This window comes from Oncorhynchus mykiss, chromosome 2 (assembly GCF_013265735.2).
Source record: "Oncorhynchus mykiss isolate Arlee chromosome 2, USDA_OmykA_1.1, whole genome shotgun sequence".
Taxonomy (NCBI): domain Eukaryota; kingdom Metazoa; phylum Chordata; class Actinopteri; order Salmoniformes; family Salmonidae; genus Oncorhynchus; species Oncorhynchus mykiss.
This window is the reverse complement of record NC_048566.1, coordinates 73268482-73295810: the sequence shown is the minus strand read 5'-3', so window position 1 is coordinate 73295810 and position 27329 is coordinate 73268482. Positions and strand designations below refer to the sequence as shown.

The 27329-nt window shown below is 41.9% G+C and overlaps 1 protein-coding gene across 5 annotated transcripts in view; it reads left to right on the top strand.

Annotated features, from left to right (window-relative positions):
- Positions 1-2991: 2991 nt before the first annotated feature.
- scaper (S-phase cyclin A-associated protein in the ER) overlaps positions 2992-27329 on the top strand; it is a 116099-nt gene continuing 91761 nt past the window's right edge. For 3 of the 5 annotated variants that reach the window (XM_021571194.2, XM_021571178.2, XM_021571170.2), the window contains exon 1: positions 2992-3341. In XM_021571194.2, coding sequence (XP_021426869.2) covers positions 3165-3341 — 177 coding nt within the window. In that variant the 5' untranslated portion in view covers positions 2992-3164. Of the gene's footprint in view, positions 3342-23398; positions 23528-27329 lie in introns of those variants that run through there. The other 2 variants (XM_021571203.2, XM_021571186.2) reach the window with 1 other exon arrangement.

The following is a 27329-nucleotide window of genomic DNA, read 5'->3' as shown; positions in this document are numbered from 1 at the left end:
CTTCATGATTGTGGGAGCTCTTTCCAAAGGCACAGTGCATCACAAGCAATACAATGGTTAAAACTGCATATTTCATCTATGAAGAAGGAAAAATGCACAATGTTACAGTAATGTTTGCATCTTTTGTAAGCTTAAAGAAGTATACAGCTTTAGAATGATTATATACTGTAATATGTTGTCTGATTCCATACTACTATGAAAAACTGAAGACTAGCGCCACCTGGTGGTGGACATTGACGAGAGTGAGTTGGGAGTAGGGGCAAAAACAATGCATACAGTAGATACTGTAGTAGCTATATCAAACACAGGAGGCTAGTGGCACCTTAATTGGTGAGGACAGGCTCGTGGTAAATGTCTGGAGCGGAATGATATCAAATATATCAAACACATGAGCTGTGTTCGAACACACATACGAACATACTTTATACTACATACTTAATGAGCAAACTACATACTAAACTCAGCAAAAAAAGAAAGCTGAACATAAACTGAACAAGTTCCACAGACATGTGACTAACAGAAATTGAATAATGTGTCCCTGAACAAAACCGCGACTCGTCAATCGTCAGTCAGAACAAAACCGCGACTCCGACCATCACTCCTGGTGAGACAAAACCGCGACTCGTCAGTGAAGAGCACTTTTACCAGTCCAGCGACGATAGGTTTGTGCCCATAGGCGACATTGTTGCCGGTGATGTCTGGTGAGGACCTGCCTTACAACAGGCCCACAAGCCCTCAGTCCAGCCTCTCAGCCTATTGTGAACAGTCTGAGAACTGATGGAGGGATTGTGCGTTCCTGGTGTAACTAGGGCAGTTGTTGTTGCCATCCTGTACCTGTCCCGCAGGTGTGATGTTCAGATGTACCGATCCTGTGCAGGTGTTGTTACACATGGTCTGCCACTGCGAGTACGATCAGCTGACCGTCCTGTCTCCCTGTAGCGCTGTCTTAGGCGTCTCACAGTACGGACATTGCAATTCATTGCGCTGGCCACATCTGCAGTCCTCATGCCTCCTTGCGGCATGCTTAAAGCATGTTCACGTACATGAGCAGGGACCCTGGGCATCTTTCTGAAGGTGTTTTTCAGAGTCAGTAGAAAGGCCTCTTTAGTGTCCTAAGCTTTCATAACTGTGACCTTAATTGCCTTGCGTGTAAGCTGTTAGTGTCTATGTTCATTAATTGTTTATGGTTCTTTGAACAAGCATGGAAACAGTGTTTAACCCCTTTACAATGAAGATCTGTGAAGTTATTTGGATTTTTACAAATTATATTTGAAAGACAGGGTCCTGAAAAGGGACGTTTCTTTATTTGCTGAGTCTATATGGTAATTTTAGTATACTCCAAGCGCAGTGTCCTTTCAGTTGAGTGTACTAGCATTCTTCTGTCTACCGGAAGTTGATGCTGTTGCTATGCAACTTCTTGCTAGCTCGTGGTAATGTCTGGAGCGGAATGGTATCAAATACATGAGCTGTGTCCGAATACCTATACTAACATACTTTATACTACATAATTAATGAGTATATTATACATACTATTAGGTAATTTTAGTATAGTGCAAACCAACATTATCCTTTCAGTTGAGTGTACTAGCGCTTCTTCTGTCTTCTAGAAGTTGATGCTGTTGCTTTGCAACTTCTTGCTAGCATAGTTAACAAATTACTAGCTAGACATCTTACGACTTCATTAGCAATGTACATTGACAACGCACAATGACTATACCACTTAGCTAAGCATGACGTGAATAATAAAGTCAATAAACGGTGGGTAGTTAGTTTGATAGCATATAGTTAATATACTGACAAGTTCGATGTATTAGTAGCCAACTAACGTTAAGTAGCTAGCTAACATACTGGTACAGACAAGCAACTGTAACGGATGTGAAATGGCTAGCTAGTTATAAAGTTATACTGTTACACAACTACTGTAATGATATGCTATGTGGTTAGTGTAGCAAACAAAGTCAGCCAACATTTCAAAAGTCATTACTTTATACCTTTGGATAGCATTTTCTTAACATTTGTCATAATTAGTTAAAGCAATGAATTTGTATCCCCTCTCTTTCGGACTTCAGCTGCATATTTCCCTCCATTTTCTTCAAATCTGAAAAAGTTGTGAAGCCACGCCCATTTTCGGAAGAATTGCATTATGGGCACTAAAAGCACGGAACTATTCCACCTTTATTTAACTAGGCAAGTCAGTTTAGAATACATTTTACAATGACAGGCCTACCACGGCTGAACTCTCCCCTAACCCGGACGACGATGGGCCAATTGTGCGCCACCTTTTGGGACTCCCGATCACAGCTGGTTGTGCGATACTGTGCCTTAGACCGCTGTGCCACTCGTATCTACTGCTTGTATAGTTCGTATTTTGGCGAATGTAGTAAGAATCCGGGAACTTTGGGCATACTAACTATATCCATACCATGACCAATAAACATACTACATACTCAATTTATGTCACAAGTAGTAAGGTTAGTGCAGTTAGTATGAATATTTGAATACAGCTATGGTTTCCATGTGGTTGATGCCATTCCATTTGCTCCAGCCATTTATGAGCCATCCTCCCCTCAGCAGCCTCCACTGATACCAAAGTTTGGCTGACAGTCATTGAGCCAAAAAACGATGTGCCTACTCTTAATACTAGGATATTGCTTGGCTAGGATGAAAAGGCTCTGAATTTCCATGAAATACGTAATTTGGTGACAATTCTGAAGTCAGACGCGTTAGCTACAGGCGACCGCCTGGCAATCTGTAGGAATAATTATCGTAAACAAACTTTTGCGTGCTTTTGTTCGAACAGTTTGGGTAAATATTTGGGCAATAATGATGAGGATGACAAGACGAGAACATCGACCTGACAATTTTGTTTGTTTTTATCCCGCCCATTTACTTGGTTGCCATGGTTGAAGGTTAACTCCTACCGGGGTAGCCCGAATAATGAGCTTTGTGATTGGTTTGTATTTCTTCAGTTACCACCAAACCAATTAATGATTGGATATCCTATGTGTCTGTCATAAATGTGATCATACTCCTGTAAAATGCTAGGTTGCTTTTAGCTGTCAGTGGTGTTTTATGTCGTTTCCATCAACGCCGAAAACGCGACAAGTGAGATAATTTTCAAATAAAATAAATTTTACCCCAAGAATTGAATTACATTTACGTCAATGTCAAAAGACAGTCGCCACGATGGACGACGGCGTGGCGCTGGTCAACACCGACTCGGCCCTAGAATTGGACAAGGGCAAGGCGGAGACGGGAGGGAGAGGTCTGGCAGCAACAGCTCTGGATCCTCGCATGGAGGAGGGAAAAGCAGGAATACTCCCATAACCGTTGCCTCGAAGGTAGCTAGCTCTATTTTCAAGTTATACTGTATAATACACCAGCAACGTAAGACCGCGTTTAGCCAGCCAACAAAAATAAACCTATTTAGCTAAGGGTTTTTAGGCTGGGTTTCTGTGTAAGCACTTTGTGACATCTGCTGATGTAAAAAAAGGCTTTAAATACATTTCATTGGTTGATTAATTGATCGCGTGCTAGATAGTTAGCTAACTGGGCTACTAGTGTCGCTATTCTGTAGCGTTCGTTATGTTGTCGCTAACTCCGCTCAGCTGAAACCCAGGCTATTTTTTACCTAACTAGCCAACTAAAGTAGCTAATGGTGTGTTGAGTTGCAGGCCCTTTCGATAGGGGTTTTATTCCTTTTGTCCAAAGTAAATAATATTTTCTTGTATCGTTATGTTAACTATACGCTACCGGTTAAACATTTTAGGATCAAGGTTTATTTATTAATTCTTTTTTTTTTACCATTTTCTACATTGTAGAATAATATTGAAGACATCAAAACTATGAAATAACACATGGAATAATTTAGTAAACAAATCAAAATATGTTTGAGAGTCTTCAAATAGCCACCCATTCCCTTTGACAGCTTTGCACACTTTTGGCATTCTCTCAACCAGCTTCACCTGGAATGCTTTTCCTACAGTCTTGAAGGAGTTCCTACATATGCTGAGCACTTGTTGGCTGCTTTTCCTTCACTCTGTGGTCCAACTCATCCCAAACCATCTCAATTGGGTTGAGGTTGGGTGATTGTGGAGGCCAGGTCATCTGATGCAGCACTCTCCTTTCTTGGTCAAATAGCCCTTCTGTGTTTTGGGTCATTGTCCTGTTGAAAAACAAATGATAGTCCCACTAAGTAAAAAAACAGAGATGAGATGGTGTATTGCCGCACAATACTGTGGTAGCAAAGCTGGTTAAGTGTGCCTTGAATTCTAAATAAACCACTGACAGTGTCACCAGCAAAGCACCCCCACACCATAACACCTCCCCCTTGCTTTACGGTGGGAAATATACATGTGGAGATCATCCATTCACCCACACCGTGACTCACAAAGACATGGTGGTTGGAACCAAAAATCTACAATTTGGACTCCATACCAAAGGAAACATTTCCACCGGTCTAATGTCCATTGCTCGTGTTTTTTGGCACAAGCAAGTCTCTTCTTATTGGTGTACTTTGGTAGTGGTGTCTTTGCAGTAATTCGACCATGAAGGCCTGATTCACGCAGTCTCCTCTGATCAGTTGATGTTGAGATGTGTCTGTTACTTGAACTCTGAAGCATTTATTTGGCCTGCAATTTCTGCGGCTGGTAACTCTAATGAACTTATCCTCTGCAGCAGAGGTAACTGGGTCTTCCATTAATGAGGCGGTACTCATGAGAGCCAGTTTCATCATAGTACTTGATGTTTTTTGTTACAGCACTAGAAGAAACGTTCAAAGTTCTTGAATTTTCCGTGTTGACTGACCTTCATGTCTTAAAGTAATGATGGAATGTAATTTCTCTTTGCTTATTTGAGCTGTTCTTGCCATAATATGGACTTGGTCTTTTACCAAATAGGGCTATCTTCTGTATACCATCCCTACCTTGTCACAACACAACCGATTGGCTCAAACGCACGAAGAAGGAAAGAAATTCCACAAATGAATTTTTAACAAAGCACACCTGTTAATTGACTACCTCATGAAGCTGGTTGAGAGAATGCCAAAAGTGTGCAAAGCTGTCAAGGCAAAGGGTGTCTATTTGAAGGATCTCAAATTTTTAATATATTTTTATTTTGTTTAATGCTTTTTGGTTTCTACATGATTCCATGTGTTATTTCCTAGTTTTGATGTCTTCACTATTATTCTACAATATAGAAAATAGTAAAAAATAACCGTTGAGCTGCAAATAGAATAGAAAGTAAATATGATTTAGTCTAGGCCTATTCCACTATCTAAATATGCCATTCTGTTGTGTTATTTAATTGCCATATAATTGCATAATTTATTTTTACAACGGCGTGGGGATCCTGTGGGTATCATGTAACCTAACGAATCACACCTTTTCCAGTATTTGGGAGCACGGACTGTAAAGCCTTAAATTAAGCATTTTGACTGTTTTTGCAATTTCCACTCTGAATGTAGGCTTGTTATAGCCATTTGCGTTGCACAACCCCATCACGCAGAGGCTATATCCATATAAATAAATGAGACAAAACAAAATATTGACTAAGTCTTGGCTATAACCTGTCCTGAGTGAAATAACCATGGAGTCCCAAATGGTCAAGACTATCTATAGCCTATTCTTATTGCCAGATATGTTTTCCCTATAGGCCACTGCATGTGCTTATTCAACCATTTTGTTGAAAATGTATTTAGACGCTATATTTAGAACCCTGTGAGCTAAATCAAAATCAAATCAAATTTATTTATATAGCCCTTCGTACATCAGCTGATATCTCCAAAGTGCTGTACAGAAACCCAGCCTAAAACCCCAAACAGCAAGCAATGCAGGTGTAGAAGCACGGTGGCTAGGAAAAACTCCATAGAAAGGCCAAAACCTAGGAAGAAACCTAGAGAGGAACCAGGCTATGTGGGGTGGCCAGTCCTCTTCTGGCTGTGCCGGGTGGAGATTATAACAGAACATGGCCAAGATGTTCAAATGTTCATAAATGACCAGCATGGTCTCAATAATAATAAGGCAGAACAGTTGAAACTGGAGCAGCAGCACGGCCAGGTGGACTGGGGACAGCAAGGAGTCATCATGTCAGGTAGTCCTGAGGCATGGTCCTAGGGCTCAGGTTCTCAGAGAGAGAGAAAGAAAGAGAGAATTAGAGAGAGCACACTTAAATTCACACAGGACACCGAATAGGACAGGAGAAGTACTCCAGATATAACAAACTGACCCTAGCCCCTGACACACAAACTACTGCAGCAAAGATACTGGAGGCTGAGACAGGAGGGGTCAGGAGACACTGTGGCCCCATCCGAGGACACCCCCGGACAGGGCCAAACAGGAAGGATATAACCCCACCCACTTTGCCAAAGCACAGCCCCCACACCATTAGAGGGATATCTTCAACTACCAACTTACCATCCTGAGACAAGGCTGAGTATAGCCCACAAAGATCTCCGCCACGGCACAACCCAAGGGGTTGAGAATCGAGGCAGAGAATCCCAGTGGAAAGAGGGGAACCGGCCAGGCAGAGACAGCAAGGGCGGTTCGTTGCTCCAGAGCCTTTCCGTTCACCTTCCCACTCCTGGGCTAGACTACACTCAATTATATGACCCACTGAAGAGATGAGTCTTCAGTAAAGACTTAAAGGTTGAAACCGAGTTTGCGTCTCTGACATGGGTAGGCAGACCGTTCCATAAAAATGGAGCTCTATAGGAGAAAGCCCTGCCTCCAGCTGTTTGCTTAGAAATTCTAGGGACAATTAGGAGGCCTGCGTCTTGTGACCGTAGCGTACGTGTAGGTATGTATGGCAGGACCAAGTCAGAGAGATAGGTAGGAGCAAGCCCATGTAATGCTTTGAAGGTTAGCAGTAAAACCTTGAAATCAGCCCTTGCTTTGACAGGAAACCAGTGTAGGGAGGCTAGCACTGGAGTAATATGATATTTTTTTTTGGTTCTAGTCAGGATTCTAGCAGCCGTATTTAGCACTAACTGAAGTTTATTTAGTGCTTTATCCGGGTAGCCGGAAAGTAGAGCATTGCAGTAGTCTAACCTAGAAGTGACAAAAGCAAAAGCAATCTTTCTGCATTTTTGGACAGAAAGTTTCAGATTTTTGCAATGTTACGTAGATGGAAAAAAGCTGTCCTTGAAATGGTCTTGATATGTTCTTCAAAAGAGAGATCAGGGTCCAGAGTAACGCCGAGGTCCTTCACAGTTTTATTTGAGACGACTGTACAACCATTAAGATTAATTGTCAGATTCAACAGAAGATCTCTTTGTTTCTTGGGACCTAGAACAAGCATCTCTGTTTTGTCCGAGTTTAAAAGTAGAACGTTTGCAGCCATCCACTTCCTTATATCTGAAACACATGCTTCTAGCGAGGGCAATTTTGGGGCTTCACCATGTTTCATTGAAATGTACAGCTGTGTGTCATCCGCATAGCAGTGAAAGTTAACATTATGTTTTCGAATGACATCCCCAAGAGGTAAAATATATAGTGAAAACAATAGTGGTCCTAAAACGGAACCTTGAGGAACACCAAAATGTACAGTTGATTTGTCTGAGGACAAACCATTCACAGAGACAAACTGATATCTTTCCGACAGATAAGATCTAAACCAGGCCAGAACTTGTCCGTGTAGACCAATTTGGGTTTCCAATCTCTCCAAATGAATTTGGTGATCGATGGTATTCTAAGCAGCACTAAGGTCTAGGAGCACGAGGACAGATGCAGAGCCTCGGTCTGGTGCCATTAAAAGGTCATTTACCACCTTCACAAGTGCAGTCTCAGTGCTATGATGGGGTCTAAAACCAGACTGAAGCATTTCATATACATTGTTTGTCTTCAGGAAGGCAGTGAGTTGCTGCGCAACAGCCTTTTCTAAAATTTTTGAGAGGAATGGAATATTCGATATAGGCCGATAGTTTTTAAAAATATTTTCTGGGTCAAGGTTTGGCTTTTTCAAGAGAGGCTTTATTACTGCCACTTTTAGTGAGTTTGGTACACATCCGGTGGATAGAGAGCCGTTTATTATGTTCAACATAGGAGGGCCAAGCACAGGAAGCAGCTCTTTCAGTAGTTTAGTTGGAATAGGGTCCAGTATGCAGCTTGAAGGTTTAGAGGCCATGATTATTTTCATCATTGTGTCAAGAGATATAGTACTAAAACACTTGAGCGTCTCTCTTGATCCTAGGTCCTGGCAGAGTTGTGCAGACTCAGGACAACTGAGCTTTGAAGTATAACGCAGATTTAAAGTGAAGTCCGTAATTTGCTTTCTAATAATCATGATCTTTTCCTCAAAGAAAGAAGTTCATAAATTTATCACTGCTAAAGTGAAAGCCACCCTCTCTTGGGGAATGCTGCTTTTTAGTTAGCTTTGCGACAGTATCAAAAAGGAATTTCAGATTGTTCTTATTTTCCTCAATTAAGTTAGAAAAATAGGATGATCGAGCAGCAGTAAGGGCTCTTCGGTACTGCACGGTACTGTCTTTCCAAGCTTGTCGGAAGACTTCCAGTTTGGTGTGGCGCCATTTCCGTTCCAATTTTCTGGAAGCTTGCTTCAGAGCTCGGGTATTTTCTGTGTACCAGGGAGCTAGTTTTTTATGATAAATGTTTTTAGTTTTTAGGGCTGCAACTGCATCTAGGGTATTGCGCAAGGTTAAATTGAGTTCCTCGGTTAGGTGGTTAACTGATTTTTGTCCTCTGGCGTCCTTGGGTAGACAGAGGGAATCTGGAAGGGCATCAAGGAATCTTTGTGTTGTCTGTGAATTTATAGCATGACTTTTGATGTTCCTTGGTTGGGGTCTGAGCAGATTATTTGTTGCAATTGCAAACGTAATAAAATGGTGGTCCGATATTCCAGGATTATGAGGAAAAACAGCTAGGGTCTCTTTAAGGGGAGGCCTATAATAAGAACAGTTATAAAACACAAATCGAGTTATAAAAGTGTTCTGCAAGACACCAGTACCCAAAATTATAGCCTAAATTGCAATGCCTATAAGTTGAAGGCCTGTTTTTTTAAAAAAAAATTTTTTAAATATTTGGGTAGGCCTAAATAAAACATTGAATTATTAAAGTAATAGGCTAAAAAACTTTGGAGAATTGATGGCTAAGGCTATTCTCTTTGATTTTGTTCCTATTGCAACTCAGACATATTACAGAATGGATGACATTCTCACTGACTAAACTGAAGGACGAAATCAAATCTAATTTTATTGGTCACATAGATGTTGATGCGAGTGTCGCGAAATGCTTGTACTTCTAGTTCTGACAGTGCAGTAATATCTAACAAGTAATCTAACAATTTCCCAACAACTACCTAATACGCACAAATCTAAAGGTGTGAATGAGAATATGTACATATAAATATATTGATGAGCCATGGCCGAGCGGCAGTTAGGAAAGCTAAGGCTAGCTTTTTCAAACAGAAATTTGCATCCTGTAGTACAAACTCCATGGAGAATAAGAGCACCTCCTCCCAGCTGCCCACTGCTCTGAGGCTAGGAAACACTGAACCGATAAATCCACTATAATTGAGAATTTCAATAAGCATTTCTCTACGACTGGCCATACTTTCCACCTGGCTACCCCTGCCCCGGTCAACTGAGCGGCACCCTCCACAGCAACCCGCCGAAGCCCCCACCATTTCTCCTTCACCCAAATCCAGATAGCCAAAGTTCTGAAAGAGCTGCAAAATCTGGACCCCTACAAATCAGCAGGGCCAGACAATCTGGACCCCCTCTTTCTAAAATGATCTACCGAAATTGTTGCAACCCCTATTACTAGGCTGTTCAACCTCTCTTTCGTATCGTCTGAGATCCCCAAAGATTGGAATGCTGCTGCGGTCATCCCCCCCTTCAAAGGGGGTGACACTCTAGACCCAAACTGCAACAGACCTACAGTGGGGCAAAAAAGTATTTAGTCAGCCACCAGTTGTGCAAGTTCTCCCACTTAAAAAGATGAGAGGCCTGTAATTGTCATCATAGGTACACTTCAACTATTGACAGACAAAATGAGAGAGAAAATCCAGAAAATCACATTGTAGGATTTTTTATGAATTTATGGTGGAAAATAAGTATTTGGTCAATAACAAAAATGTATCTCAATACTTTGTTATATACCTTTTTTTGGCAATGATAGAGGTCAAATGTTTTCTGTAAGTCTTCACAAGGTTTTCACACACTGTTGCTGGTATTTTGGCCCATTCCTCCATGCAGATCTCCTCTAGAGCAGTGATGTTTTGGGGCTGTTGCTGGGCAACACGGACTTTCAACTCCCTCCAAAGATTTTCTATGGGTTTGAGATCTGGAGACTGGCTAGGCCACTCCAGGACCTTGAAATGCTTCTTACGAAGCCACTCCTTCGTTGCCCGGGCGGTTTGGGATCATTGTCATGCTGAAAGACCCAGCCACGTTTCATCTTCAATGCCCTTGCTGATGGAAGGAGGTTTTCACTCAAAATCTCACGATACATGGCCCTATTCATTCTTTCCTTTACACGGATCAGTCGTCCTGGTCCCTTTGCAGAAAAACAGCCCCAAAGCATGATGTTTCCATCCCCATGCTTCACAGTAGGTATGGTGTTCTTTGGATGCAACTCAGCATTTTTTGTCCTCCAAACACGACGAGTTGAGTTTTTACCAAAAAGTTATATTTTGGTTTCATCTGACCATATGACCTTCTCCCAATCTTCTTCTGGATAATCCAAATGCTCTCTAGCAAATGTCAGACGAGCCTGGACATGTACTGGCTTAAGCAGGGGGACACGTCTAGCACTGCAGGATTTGAGTCCCTGGCGGCGTAGTGTGTTACTGATGGTAGGCTTTGTTACTTTGGTCCCAGCTCTCTGCAGGTCATTCACTAGGTCCCCCCGTGTGGTTCTGGGTTTTATGCTCACCGTTCTTGTGATCATTTTGACCCCACTGGGTGAGATCTTGCGTGGAGCCCCAGATCGAGGGAGATTATCAGTGGTCTTGTATGTCTTCCATTTCCTAATAATTGCTCCCACAGTTGATTTCTTCAAACAAAGCTGCTTACCTATTGCAGATTCAGTCTTCCCAGCCTGGTGCAGGTCTACAATTTTGTTTCTGGTGTCCTTTGACAGCTCTTTGGTCTTGGCCATAGTGGAGTTTGGAGTGTGACTGTTTGAGGTTGTGGACAGGTGTCTTTTATACTGATAACAAGTTCAAACAGGTGCCATTAATACAGGTAACGAGTGGAGGACAGAGGAGCCTCTTAAAGAAGTTACAATTCTGTGAGAGCCAGAAATCTTGCTTGTTTGTAGGTGACCAAATACTTATTTTCCACCATAATTTGCAAATAAATTCATTAAAAATCCTACAATGTGATTTTCTGTATTTTCTTTTCTCATTTTGTCTGTCATAGTTGAAGTGTACCTATGATGAAAATTACAGGCCTCTCATCTTTTTAAGTGGGAGAACTTGCACAATTGGTGGCTGACTAAAATACTTTTTTCCCCCACTGTATATCTATCCTACCCTGTCTTTCTAAGGTCTTCGAAAGCCAAGTTAACAGATTACTGACCATTTCGAATCCCACCATACCTTCTCCGCTATGCAATCTGGTTTCAGAGCTGGTCATGAGCGCACCTCAGCCACGCTCAAGGTCCTAAACAACATCTTAACCGCCATCAATAAGAGACATTACTGTGCAGCCGTATTCATTGACCTATCCAAGGCTTTCAACTATGCCAATCACCACAGTCTTATTGGCAGACTCGACAGCCTTTGTTTCTCAAATGATTGCCTCGCCTGGTTCACCAACTACTTCTCTGATAGAGTTCAGTGTGTCAAATCGGAGGGGCTGTTGTCCGGACCTCTAGGGTTCAATTCTCGGGCCGACTCTCTTCTCTGTATACATCAATGACATTGCTCTTGCTGCTGGTGATTCTCTGATCCACCTCTACGCAGACGACGCCATTCTGTATACTTCTGGCCCTTCTTTGGTTGGACACTGTGTTAACTAACCTCCAGACGTGCTTAAATGCCATACAACTGTCCTTCCGTGGCCTCCAACTGCTCTTAAATGCAAGTAAAACTAAATGCATGCTATTCAATCGATCACTGCCCGCACCTGCCCACCCGTCCAGCATCACTACTCTGGACGGCTCTGACTTAGAATACGTGGACTACAAATACCTAGGTGTCTGGTTAGACTGTAAACTCTCCTTCCAGATTCACATTAAGCATCTCCAATCCAAAATCAAATCTAGAATCGGCTTCCTGTATCACAACAAAACGTCCTTCACTCATGCTGCCAAACATGCCCTCGTAAAACTGACTATCCTACCGATCCTCGACTTTGGCGATGTCATCTATAAAATAGCCTCCAACACTCTACTCAACAAATTGGATGCAGTCTATCACAGTGCCATCTGTTTTGTCACCAAAGCCCCATACACTACCCACCACTGCGACCTGTATGTTCTTGTTGGTTGGGCCTCGCTTCATACTCGTCACCCCTAAAGCCAATTCCTTCTTTGGTCGCCTTTCTTTCCAGTTCTATGCTGCCAATGACTGGAATGAACTGCAAAAATCACTGAAGCTGGAGACTCATATCTCCCTCACTAGCTTTAAGCACCAGCTGTCAGAGCAGCTCACAGATCACTGCACCATAGCCCATCTGTAAACAGCCCATCTATCTACCTCATCCCCATACTGTATTTATTTATTTATCTTGCTCCTTTGCACCCCAGTATCTCTACTTGCACATTCATCTTCTGTACATCTACCATTCCAGTGTTAAATTGCTATGTTGTAATTACTTCGCCGCCATGGACAATTTATTGCCTTTAACTCCCTTACCTTACCTCATTTGCACTCACTGTGTATATACTTTTTTGTTTTCTTTTTTTCTACTGTATTATTGACTATGTTTAGTTTATTCCATGTGTAACTCTGTGTTGTTGTAAGTGTCTAATTGCTATGCTTTATCCTGGCCAAGTCACAGTTGCAAATGAGAACTTGTTCTCAACTAGCCTACCTGGTTAAATAAAGGTGAAATAAATGTCAATAAAATAAAATAGGCAAGGTGCAATAGATTATATAAAGTATATGTAAGAACTGTAAACATTATTAAAGTGGCATTATTTAGAGTGGCATTGTATAAAGTGACTAGTGATCCAGTTATTTAAGTGACCAGTGATTGGGTCTCAATGTAAGCAGCAGCCTCTCTGACTTAGTGATTGTTGTTTAGCAGTCTGATGGCCTTGAGATAGAAGCTGTTTTTCAGTCTCTCGGTCCCAACTTTGATGCACTTACACTGATCTCACCTTCTGGATGGTAGCGGTGTGAACAGGCAGTGGCTCAGGTGGTTCTTGTCCTTGATGGTCTTTTTGGCCTTCCTGTGACATCGGGTGCTGTAGGTGTCATAGAGGGCAGGTAGTTTGCCCCCGGTGATGTGTTGTGCAGACCAAACCACCCTCTGGACTCTTCAACTGGGCAGCAGTGTTGTGGCATAATTGCCATATGATTGCATAATTAGACCACTGCAACAGAGTTGGTTTGAAGTGTGGGAATAAGTTTATGACCGATTTAGCCTACATTTAAGCTCTCCTTTGATCATTTCTAAGTCCATATGTTCAAGACCCGATTCATATAAATTATTTTAAATTCATATTAACCCCTCCTACAGAATATGCTTTGGCAAGATTTTGAGTGATGAAATCAATGTCAAAATATTCTGTCAAAAAATATTTTGAGTGGCAAAGACTCCAATGGTCATACATAATTCATAGATTCACCAAACATCTGTTATTATTCTGTTTCATTTTTCCTGGTATATCCTCCTGGATATGTTTCATTATTCCTGGTATATCCTCCTGGATACGTTTCATTATTCCTGGTATATACTGCTGGTTATGATATGCAGACAGAGCCCAGAGAATGGGATGGTGCAATAATGAATTAGTAATATGTTACTGACCGCTTTGATTCGGTCTTATGTAGCAAAATGTGTAATTATTTTTTATATTCGATAAAAGCAGAGACACAGGGCTACAACAGTGTATATCATACACTGCATTTGAGGAACAATGGGAAAGTAATTCTGCTTTGAATGTTGATAAACTTGTAACCCCACTTTTGACAAAAATGGGCCTTGAATCGTTTTGGTACACCTGTTGGCAAGCTCTTCTTTGTCTACACACATTCAGCATTGTTCACACCCTCTTAAGCCAGTCCCACCCATCTCTTTATGGATTCACAAGTGAGGTCATGTGCTAAACAGTGAGTAGTGTAGTAAAGAGTAAGTGTAAAAGTAGTAGCCTACATTAAGGAACAATTCAAGGTAAACAAAGTGTCCGGATACAAATATTTTATAAATATTAGATGATTCTTACCCAGACACACTTGTTTAAATTGATGGGTCATGTGAAAGAAATGCTATAACCCCCAGCCACATCTTGCTAAGTGGATGGGTCTCTACAGAAGGTGTAAACTGTACAGCAAAATGGTTACTTGCATAGTAGCAAAATCAAAAATGGTGTCAATATAAAAATGTGTCAATACCAGTAGAGAGAGAACATTATGTACAAGAACAATAACCATATCAGTGATACTGGTGATAGATCAGTTATATGCATACAGTAAGGGGTAAAGTGGCTGAGCAGCAGGATAAAAAAAAAATGGTAGCAGCAACGTGTGTGTGTGTTTGGAGAGAGTCGTGAATAAAAGTTCATTTAAAGAGCATTTCTCTCTGTGGGTCCAACCCCAAGAAGTTCTGGAAAACAGTTAAAGACCTGGAGAATAAACCCTCCTCACAGATGCCCATGTCCCTTAACTTAGGGATCCCTAAGTGCGAATCATGCTCGAATGCCGTTAGCGGAATTGATTTGACAACATCCAGTGAAATTGCAGTGTGCCAAATTCAAGCTACAGAAATATCAATATTCAACATTCACGAAAATATAAGTGAAATGCATCAAATAAATCTTGACTTCTTGTTAATCCAGCTGCTGTGTCAGATTTCAAAAAGGCTTTACGGTGAAAGCAGACCGTGCGATTATCTGAGGACAGCGCCCCGCATACAAACACATGAAAATAATTTTTCAACCAGGCAGGTGCGACACAAAAGGCAGAAATAGCCATACCTTTGAATATCTTTTTTTTTTATCTGAAATGTTTCAGTGACACAAAGAATGGTCGTTTTGTTCGATAAATTCCTTTATATCCCAAATATGTCCATTTATTTGGCGCGTTTGATTCAGAAATACACCGGTTCCAACATGACTACAAAGTATCTAATAACTTACCTGTAAACTTGGTCCAAACATTTCAAACAACGTTCCTAATCCAACCTCCGGTATCCTAAAATGTAAATAAACAATAACATTTAAGACTGAATAAACTGTTTCTAATACCGGAACGCAACAAATGCACACAACAAATGACTAAAGCCCTTCAGAGTGACACCTATAAAGAACAGCCCTACTTCTTCATTTCTCAAAAGAAAAACATGGATCAATTTCTAAAGACTGTTGACATCTAGTGGAAGCCATAGGAACTGCAATCTGGGACCTAATAAATCAGGTCTCCCATAGAAAATCATTGGAAAACACAATGACCCCCCCCAAAAGAAATTTCCCTCTGGGTTATGCTCGGGGTTTCACCTGCCAAATCAGTTCTGTTATACTCAGACATTATTCTGACAGTTTTAGAACCTTCAGAGTGTTTTCTATCCAAATCTACTAATCATATGCATATCCTAGCTTCTGGGCCTGAGTAACGTGCAGTTTACTTTGGGCACGCTTTTCATCCAGACGTGAAAATACTGCCCCCTATCCCAGAGAGGTTAACTCTTAGGGATCCCTTCACCCCCATTCCCGCTCGGGTCCCGTTAGCGCGCCAAATTCAAAAACAGAAATACTCATAAGAATTCTTTAAACATACAAGTGTTATACATCAAAATACAGCTTAACTTCTTGTTAATCCAGCCACAGTGTCAGATTTAAAAAAGGATTTACAGCAAAACCGGTGCGACACAAACATCAGAAATGACTATATAAATCATGCCTTACCTTTGAAGATCTTATGTTGGTATGCCAAAATGTCCCAGAAACATCACAAATGGTCGTTTTGTTCGATAAATTTCTTGTTTATATCCCCAAAATATCAATTTCTATGGTGCGTTTGATTCAGAAATAAACCGGTTTCAACTCGCCCAACATGCCTACAAAGTATCTAATAAGTTACCTGTAAACTTGGTCCAAACATTTCAAACAACTTTCCTAATCCAACCTTAGGTATCCTAAAACGTAAATAATCAATACAATTTACGACGGGATAAACTGTGTTCAATACCAGACAAAAACAAAGTGAAGCACTTTCCAGGTTGCGCGCACCAAAATACTTGAGTCCCTCTGAGTGACACATGTAAGTAACAGGGCTACTTCTTCATTTCTCAAAAGAAAAACATCAACCATTTCTAAAGACTGTTGACATCTAGTGGAAGCCATAGGAACTGCAAGCCAATTCCTATTAAAAAGAGCTTCCCATAGAAACCTAAAAGAAAACACATTGACCTCAAAAAAAAAGATTTCCCTGGATGGATTGTGCTCGGGGTTTCGACTGCTAAATAAGTTCTGTTATACCCACAGAAATTATTCAAACAGTTTTAGAAACTTTAGAGTGTTTTCTATCCAAATCGACTAATAATATGGAAATCCTAGCTTCTGGGCCTGAGTAGCAGGCAGTTTACTTTGGGCACGCTTTTCATCTGGACATCAAAATACTGCCCCCCTAGCCTTAAGAAGTTTTAACCAGGTAGGCCAGTTGAGAACAAGTTCTCATTTACAACTGCGACTTGGCCAAGATAGAGCAAAGCAGTGCGACACAACAGTTATACATAGGATAAACAAACGTACAGTCAGTAACACAATATAAAAGTCTATATATAGTGTGTGCAAATGTTGTAAGATTAGGGAGGTAAGGCAATAAATAGGCCATAGTGGCGAAATAATGACAATTTAGCAATTAAACATTGTAGTGATAGATGTGCAGATGATGATGTGTAGGAGGGATACTGGGGTGAAAAAGAGCAAAAATAAATAACAATATGGGGATGAGGTAGTTGGGTGGGCTATTTACAGATGAGCTATGTACAGGTGCAATGATCGGTAAGCTTTTCTGACAGCTTATGCTTAAAGTTAGTGAGGGAGATATGCGTCTCCAGCTTCAGTGATTTGTTCAATTCGTTCCAGTCATTGGCAGCAGATAACTGGAAGGAAAGGCAGCCAAATGAGGAGTTTTGGGGGTGACCAGTGAAATATACCTGCTGGAGCGCGTGCTACGGGTGGGTGCTGCTATGGTGACCAGTGAGCTGAGATAATGCGGAGCTTTCCCTAGCAAAGACTTATAGATGACCTGGAGCCAGTGGGTTTGGCGACGAGTATGTAGCGAGGGCCAGCCAAAGAGAACATACAGGTCGCAGTGGTGGGTAGTTTTTGGAGCTTTGGTGACAAAACGGATGGCACTGTGATAGACTACATCCAATTAGCTGAGTAGAGTGTTGGAGGCTATTTTGTAAAAGACATCGCCGAAGTCCAGGATCGGTTGGATAGTCAGTTTTACGAGGGTATGTTTGGCAGCATGAGTGAAGGATGCTTTGTTGCAAAATAGTATTGCTGAACAGTATTGTCTTTTATTGATGGCTGCTATGATATCGTTTAGGACCTTGAGTGTGGCTGTGGTGCACCCATGACCAGCTCGGAAACCAGATTGCATAGCGTAGAAGGTACGGTGGGATTCGAAATGGTCGGTGATTTGTTTGTTAACTTGGCTTTCGAAGAGTTTAGAAAGGCAGGGTAGGATAGATATAGGTCTGTAACAGTTTGGGTCTGGAGTGTCACCCCCTTTGAAGAGGGGGATGACTGCGGCAGCTTTCCAATCTTTAGGGATCTCGGACGATATGAAAGAGAGGTTGAACAGGCTAGTACTAGGGGTCGCAAAAATTTCAGCGGATAATTCGAGAGGGTCCAGATTTTCTAGCCCAGCTAATTTGTAGGGGTCCAGATTTTGCAGCTCTTTTAGAACAACAGCTAGGATTTGGGTGAAGGAGAAATGGGTGGGGGGGGGCTTGGGCAAGCTGCTGTTGGGGTTGCAGAGCTGTTGACCGGGGCAGGGGTAGCCAGGTGGAAAGCATGGCCAGCTGTAGAAAAATGCTTATTGAAATTCTCGATTATTGTAGATTTATCGGTGGTGACAGTGTTTCCTAGCCTCAGTGCAGTGGACAGAACTTTTTGGAGTTTGTGTTACAGGATGCAAATTTCTGTTTGAAAAAGCTAGCCTTAGCTTTCCTAACTGCCTGTTTATATTGGTTCCTAACTTCCCTGAAATGTTGCATATCGCGGGGGCTATTTGATGGTAATGCAGTACGCCACAGGATGTTTTTGTGCTGTTGGGCAGTCAGGTCTTTTTTGAATGGGGCACACTTATTTAAGATGGTGAGGAAAACACTTTTAAAGAATAACCAGGCATCCTCTACTGACAGAATGAGGTCAATATCCTTCCAGGATACCCAGGCCAGGTCGATTAGAAAGGCCTGCTCGCTGAAGTGTTTTAGGGAGCGTTTGACAGTGATTAAGGGGTGGTGGTTTGACCACGGACCCATTACGGACGCAGGCAATGAGGCAGTGATTGCTGAGATCCTGGTTGAAGATAACAGAGGTGTATTTAGAGGGCAGGTTGGTCAGGATGTTATCTATGAGGGTGCCCGTGTTTACGGATTTAGGGTAATACCTGGTAGGTTCCATGATAATTTGTGTGAGATTGAGGGCATCTAGCTAAGATTGTAGGACGGCCGGGGTGTTAAGCATATCCCAGTTTAGGTCACCTAACAGTGCGAAATCTGAAGATAGATGGGGGGAAATTAATTAATTCAATTTTTGGTGGCCTTGCTATGCCAGGATTCAGACACGGCTAGGACATCAGGGTTGGCGGAGGGCTTGCAAACCATTACAGACTACAAAGGGAAGGACAGCCGAGAGCTGCCCAGTGACATGAGCCTACCAGACGAGCTAAACTACTTCTATGCTCCCTTTGAAACAAATAACACTGAAACATGCATGAGAGCACCAGCTGTTCCGGAAGACTGTGTGATCACGCTCTCCATAGCCGACGTGAGTAAGACCTTTAAACAGGTCAACATTCACAAGGCCGCACAGGCATTTGCATACAGATTCACAGATGATGCAATCTCTATTGCACTCCACACTGCCCTTTCCCACCTGGACTAAAGGAACACCTACAGTTGAAGTCGGAAGTTTACATACTTGTTTTTCAACCACTCCACATATTTCTTGTTGACAAACTATAGTTTTGGAAAGTCGGTTAGGACATCTACTTTGTACATGACACAAGTAATTTTTCCAACAATTGTTTACGGACAGTATAATTCACTGTATCACAATTCCAGTGGGTCAGAAGTTTACCAACACTAAGTTGGCTGTGCTTTTAAACAGCTTGGAAAATTCCCGAAAATTATGTCATTGCTTTAGAAACTTCTGATAGGCTAATTGACATATTTTGAGTCAATTGGAGTTGTACCTGTGGATGTATTTCAAGGACTACCTTCAAACTCAGTGCCTCTTTGCTTGACATCATGGGAAAATCAAAAGAAATCAGCCAGGACTTCAGAAAAAAAATTGTAGACCTCCACAAGTCTGGTTCATCCTTGGGAGCAATTTCAGAACGCCTGAAGGTACCACGTTCATTTGTACAAACAATAGTACGCAAGTATAAACACCATGGGACCACACAGCCGCCATACCGCTCAGGAAGGAGACACGTTCTGTCTCCTAGAGACGAACGTACATTGGTGCGGAATGTGCAAATCAATCCCAGAACAACTGCAAAGGACCTTGTGAAGATGCTGGAGGAAACGGGTACAAAAGTATCTATATCCACAGTAAAATGAGTCCTTTATCTACATAAGCTGAAAGGCCGCTCAGCAAGGAAGAAGCCATGGTTTATAACTGCACATGGGACCAAGATCATACTTTTTGGAGAAATGTCCTCTGGTCTGATGAAACAAAAATATAACTGTTTGGCCATAATGACCATCCTTATGTTTGGAGGTTAAAGGGGGAGGCTTGCAAGTCGAAGAACACCATCCCAACCGTGAAGCACGGGGGTGGCAGCAGCATGTTGTGGTTGTGCTTTGCTGCAGGAGGGACTGGTGCACTTCACAAAATAGATGGCATCATGATGAAAGGAAATTATGTGGATATATTGAAGCAACATCTCAAGACATCAGTCACGTTAAAGCTTGGTCGCAAATGGACATTGACCCCAAGCATACTTCCAAAGTTGTGGAAAATGGCTTAAGGACAACAAAGTCAAGGTATTGGAGTGGCCATCAAAAAGTCCTGACCTCAATCCTTTAGAACATTTGTGGGCAGAACTGAAAAAGCATGTGTGAGAAAGGAGGCCTACAAACCTGACTCAGTTACACCAGCTCTGTCAGGAGGAATGGGCCAAAATTCACCCAACTATTGTGGGATGCTTGTGGGAAGGCTACCCAAAAGGTTTGACCCAAATTAAACCATTTAAAGGCAATGCTACCAAATACTAATTAGTGTATGTAAACTTCTGACCCACTGGGAATGTGATGAAAGACATAAAAGCTGAAATAAATAATTCTCTGTACTATTATTCTGACATTTCACATTCTTCCAATAAAGTGGTGATCCTAACTGACAGGGAATTTTTACTAGGATTAAATGTCAGGAATTGTGAAAAACTGAGTTTAAATGTATTTGGTTAAGGTGTATGTAAACGTCCGACTTCAGCTGTACATGTCTAAACAAAATATCCCAAGATATGCTGTTAGCTAGCTAGATAGCATTAGGTTGCTGGTTCGCTAGCTAACATTACGTCACCCAGCAAACATCAGCAAACTGGATGCAGTTTATCACAGTGCCATCCGTTTTGTCACTAAAGCACCTTATACCACCCACCACTGCGACTTGTATGCTCTAGTCGGCTGGCCCTCGCTACATATTCGTCGCCAGACCCACTGGCTCCAGGTCATCTACAAGTCCATGCTAGGTAAAGCTCCGCCTTATCTCAGTTCACTGGTTACGATGGCAACACCCATCCGTAGCACGCGCTCCAGCAGGTGTATCTCACTGATCATCCCTAAAGCCAACACCTCATTTGGCCGCCTTTCGTTCCAGTTCTCTGCTGCCTGTGACTGGAACGAATTGCAAAAATCGGTGAAGTTGGAGACTTTTATCTCCCTCACCAACTTCAAACATCTGCTATCTGAGCAGCTAACCGATCGCTGCAGCTGTACATAGTCTATTGGTAAATAGCCCACCCATTTTCACCTACCTCATCCCCATACTGTTTTTATTTATTTATTTTTCTGCTCTTTTGCACACCAATATCTCTACCTGTACATAACCATCTGATCATTTATCACTCCAGTGTTAATCTGCATAATTGTAATTATTTGCCTACCTTCTCATGCCTTTTGCACACAATGTATATATAGACTCCCCTTTTTTCTACTGTGTTATTGACTTAATTGTTAATTGTTTACTCCATGTGTAACTCTGTGTTGTCTGTTCACACTGCTATGCCTTATCTTGGCCAGGTCGCAGTTGCAAATGAGAACTTGTTCTCAACTAGCCTACCTGGTTAAATAAAGGTGAAATAAAAATATTAAAAAAAACTTTATTTTATGAATGTGAAATGTGAGATTTAATAGTATATATATACAAAAAAAACATTTTGGGGTGAGATGAACCTGCCAAAACTCTGAAAGGTATTAATGTACTTCAGAATTGCGACACACTATTGTTTCAAGCCTAAAATGTTATTCCGTTATCGTAACATGGTGTTTGAATGTTCATAGATGAAATTTCACATTTTACATTTCAGGTTTCACACATGGCTTTTCTTACGATCCTAACGATATGTGTGTTCAACCTTTTTGCAGCTGTTTGGCTCCATAGATTTTGTCCGACATTCAAATTTTTTTTGCAATGCTTTGTCACCATGTGCTGACATAATATGCCAGTTGATAAAATTAAAACAGTAAAATACTTCACTCTGTAGTGTTATGTCAGTCATTAGGAAAAAACGTATTTCACTGGAGCTGTGGATGTACTTTCTAAAGATGGTTGTGCTCGGGTTATTGCTCCGACATAAAGTCAAAATTCTTAATAGATCCTGTTCAGCCATTTTTTTAGGCATTGCATTGTTTTCTATAAGAATCCCTGCTCACACTAAATATCTTGCTGCATACAGTGCCTTGCGAAAGTATTCGGCCCCCTTGAACTTTGCGACCTTTTGCCACATTTCAGGCTTCAAACATAAAGATATAAAACTGTATTTTTTTGTGAAGAATCAACAACAAGTGGGACACAATCATGAAGTGGAACGACATTTATTGGATATTTCAAACTTTTTTAACAAATCAAAAACGGAAAAATTGGGCGTGCAAAATTATTCAGCCCCTTTACTTTCAGTGCAGCAAACTCTCTTCAGAAGTTCAGTGAGGATCTCTGAATGATCCAATGTTGACCTAAATGACTAATGATGATAAATACAATCCACCTGTGTGTAATCAAGTCTCCGTATAAATGCACCTGCACTGTGATAGTCTCAGAGGTCCGTTAAAAGCGCAGAGAGCATCATGAAGAACAAGGAACACACCAGGCAGGTCCGAGATACTGTTGTGAAGAAGTTTAAAGCCGGATTTGGATACAAAAAGATTTCCCAAGCTTTAAACATCCCAAGGAGCATGTGGAAAAAGGTCGCAAAGTTCAAGGGGGCCGAATACTTTCGCAAGGCACTGTACCTCATTTGCTCGTAGCAAAGCTTATTTTGAGACTCTTACTCATTTGGCACAAAGTTGCAGGTGGCCCATGTGGGTTTGTTTGTCCTTCAGCCTTGTATGATTCATTGCAGGCGGACCATGTGGGTTTGTGCTTTCCTCCAGCCTTGTATGATTCATCCACTGCCAAGTCCAATCGGATGCTGCTTAGCCTCAGCCTCTCTGGCTAATGCAGGCTTACATTAGCACACTCCTTGAGCCTGCAGCTACACTCATTTCTGGCAGTGGAGGACGGGTGCTGAGGGGCAGGCCTGTGAGATGAGAGGAGCTGTAAACACAGGAAGCAGTGCAGAGGAAAGGAGAGGAGACCCGGGTGAGTGGCAGGAAGGCAGACGGACAGCAGCAGCAGTGGTCTGCAGCACAGGCCCAGGGGCTGGATGCTAGCTCAGCACAGTGCTCCAAGCTCAGCCCTGATTACAAACGGAGCAGAAAGGATTGACAGCCCACTAAGCACCTGGCTGTCTCAATCACCATTTGTGGTGAAGTTGACACAGCTGGGCAAGTTGCTATAGAAGTGCTAGCTACACACGGTCTATTTTGATCCTGCTGTCAGATGATGATGTCACCTATCACAAGTGGCAATGCTGGGGAAACAGGTTGGCTGAAGTGGGCTGCAAAAATATGTCAGGGGTGGATAAGGACGAGGAACCTGCATACAGACTCTACTTCTATTCTGTATGTATTTTTTTAGCCATCTTTCTTTCTCTCTCTTCACTCCCCCCTCGTTCTGCATGTGTCTGTTTGTAAACCTGCTTTTTAAAAGGGTAACTCTTTTAAAACTACCCCAAGCTCTTTCCTGTGTGCATGTAGAGGCTGTCTGTGACCGAGTTGCATAACAAGACTGTGTATTCTCCATTTTAAATGGAGAAGTGCTGAAATAAACAACCTGCACTGTCTACCATAGTCAAGGCCAGGTGGCAGGTGCCATCAGCTGATTAAGTGGATCAGGAGAGCCTTTCCATAAGCCTTGCCTACCTCATGCTGTACAGCTAGGAGTCAGTCAAGATAGGCTTCCCTTCATGTCAAGAGTCATCTGTGATAAGATGGCTGCCAATCCCATGAAACGGTGTTAATATTTACTGTCAGCTGGGCGACGCATTTGCTATGATGGTAACGTAGCTTGCTATTTGTTAATTGCAGTGGGATTTGGCTACTCTGTTTGATGTGCAGCCTAGGGATGTTGGTGCTTGATCCTATTGTCCTTTGCTTCCTATGCTTTTCTGGTAAGAGAATGAAGCTGGGCATTTCCATCTAAAAGGACCCATGAGCACCAACATAGAAGCATGTCAAATTGGGTCTCAAATGAAAGCAAGGAGTGTAGGCTTGGGTGGTATACCGGGTATTTGGAAATGACCACGAGATGGTTTTTCAATACCGTCAATGCTGTTGAAACTATTTCTTTGAAGTTTTTCAATAGATTTCATTCAAATTCATTTAATTTGAATTTGGCGCTCTGCAATTTCACCAGATGTTGTCAAATCGATCCCGCTAAAGGGATTTGATCCCTAAGAAGTTTTAACCTCTGCAACTAAACTTCACCCAATAACTTTTATGCAGTTTTGATCCTTATTCTTCTGATGAAAATGCGATGGAAACACATTGAACATTAGATTTGTATTCGGTACATGAAAATTTAAGTGAGAGTACATTTTTTTGTGAATGAATAGCTCTCCGGGAAGAAGAAAGGCAGAGGTCTATGTTTCATGATTAACTACTAATGGTGGGATTGTGGTAAAGTACAGGAACTCAAGTCCTTTTGTTCACACGATCTAGAATACCTCACAATCAAATGATGGCCAAATTGCCTCCCTAGAGAATTTTCTTCGGTTTTCGTCACAGCCGTCCGTGTATATGCCCCCTCAAGCTGATACCATGACAGCTCTCAAGGAAATGACACCTTGTACAAAATGGAAACTGCATATCATGAGGCCACATTTATTATAGCTGGAGACTTTAAAGCAAATCTGAGGATAACTCTACCAAAGTTTTATCAACACATCGCCTGCAGTACTTGTGCTTCAAAAACTCTTGAATAATGTTACTCTCCCTTCCGGGATGGCTACAAGGCCCTCCCCCCAACCTCCCTTTGGCAAATCAGATCACGACTCCATTTTGCTCCTTCTTTCCTAAAGGCAGAAACTCAAACAGGAATTACCCATACTAAAGACTATTCAACGCTGGTGTGACCAATCGGAATCCACACTTCAAGATTGTTTTGAACACGTGGACTGGGACATGTTCCGGGTTGCCTCTGATAATAACATTGACGTATATACTGACACAGTGACTGAATTCATCAGGAAGTGTATAGATGTTGTTCCCACTGTGACGATTAAAACAAACCAAACTGTGGATAGGCCTATTTATATGCTTTATAATGCTATGTCTGGATTTGATTAGAGCTTTGATCGAAAATTCAAGCCTGACACGACCTGAGCCTGATGAGCCCTACATTAGACATTTTTAATGAGCCCATGCCCAAAAAAGCCCAAACAATTGTGCTGTTATCCAATACATACAGTGCATTCAGAAGGTATTCAGACCGCTTTTTTTGTTCTCATTAATCGACACACACTTCCCCATAATGACAAACCGAAAACATGTTTTTAGACATTTTTTGAAAAATGTATTACAATTAATTTATGTTAATTACGTTTCAGACCTTTTCCTATGAGGCTCGAAATTGAGCTCTGCTGAGCTCTGGTTCCATTGATCATCTTTGAGATGTTTCTACAACTGGAGTACGCCTGTGGTAAATTCAATTGATTGGACATGATTTGGAAAGGCACACACCTGTCTATATAAGGTCCCACAGTTGACAGTGCATGTCAGAGCAAGAACCAAGCAATGAGGGTCCAAGGAATTGTCCGTAGAACTCCGAGACAGCATTGTGACAGCATGTATCTAGGGAAGGGTACCAAAAAATGTCTGCAGCATTGAAGGTTCCCAAGAACACAGTGGCCTCCATTTATTCTTAAATGGAAGAAGTTAGAAACCACCAAGAGTCTTCCTAGAGCTGGCCGCCCGGCCAAACCGAGCAATCGGGGGAGAAGGGCCTTGGTCAAGGAGGTCACCAATAACGCAATGGTCACTCTTGACAGAGCTCCAGAGTTCCTCTGTGGAGATAGGAGAACCTTCCAGAAGGACAACCATTTCTGCAGCACTCCACCAATCAGGCCTTTATGGTAGAGTGACCAGATGGAAGCCACTCCTCAGTTAAAGGCACATGACAGTCCTCTTGGAGTTTGCCAAAAGGCACCTAAAGACTCTGACCATGAGAAACAAGATTCCCTGGTCTGACTGAACTTTTTGATCTGAATGCCAAGCGTCACATATGGAGGAAACCTGGCACCATCCCTACGGTGAAGCATGGTGGTGGCAGCATCATGCTGTGGGGATGTTTTTCAGCGGCAGGGACTGGGTGACTAGTCAGGATCGAGGGAAAGATGAACAGCGCAAAGTACAGACTGGGGTGAAGGTTCACCTTCCAACAGGACAACGACCCTAAGCACACAGCCAAGAGACTGAATGTCCTTGAGTGGCTCAGCCAGAGCCCGGACTTGAACCCGATTGAACACAATCTGGAGAGACCTGAAAAATAGCTGTGGAACGCAACGACGCTCCCCATCCAACCTGATGGAGCTTGACAGGATCTGCAGAGAAGAATGGCAGAAACTCCCCAAATACAGGTGTACCAAGCTTGTAGCGTCATACCCAAGAAGACTCGAGGCTATAATCTCTGCCAAAGGTGCTTCAACAAAGTACTGAGTAAAGGGTCTGAATACTTATGTAAATGTAATATTTCAGTTATTAATACATTTGCAAAGATTTCTAAACCTGTTTTTGCTTTGTCATTATGGGGTATTTTGTGTAGATTGAGGGGGGGAAACGATTTAATCTATTTTAGAATAAGGCTGTGACGTAACAATGTGGGAGAAATCAAGGGTTCTGAATACTTTCCGAATGCACTGTATACATCGAGAACAGGATTATCTATTTGGATGCTAATTGAATTGGAGTGAAAAAGACTGCGAGAGAGTGCTCTTGGGTGCACTGATTTTAAAGCAACAATATTTGAGTAATGGGCTGTTTGTAAAACTCTGCAGCTGCAATTAAAAAAAAAATAATAATAATCTTGGTCTGACCTTAGTCGCTGTCACGAGCTGGCTACCACCCTTTTACTCATCCCTGCACCTTAGAGGCTACTGCATAGACATGGAAAACTGTTCACTTTAATAACGTTTACATACTGTTTAACCCATTTCATGTGTATATACTGTATTCTAGTCAAGTCCGTCCTATTCAACAATTGCTTTACATGTACTGTTTTATCCTATGTAGTCTTCAGATATACTATGTATACTGGCCATAATGTCTGTGACGGAAAAGTCAATCACTGGCCGCGGGCAGTGTTTGGTATACTAACACACACACACTCATCTTCCCCTCCCTGCGACGTTAACTTGTGTCGACACAA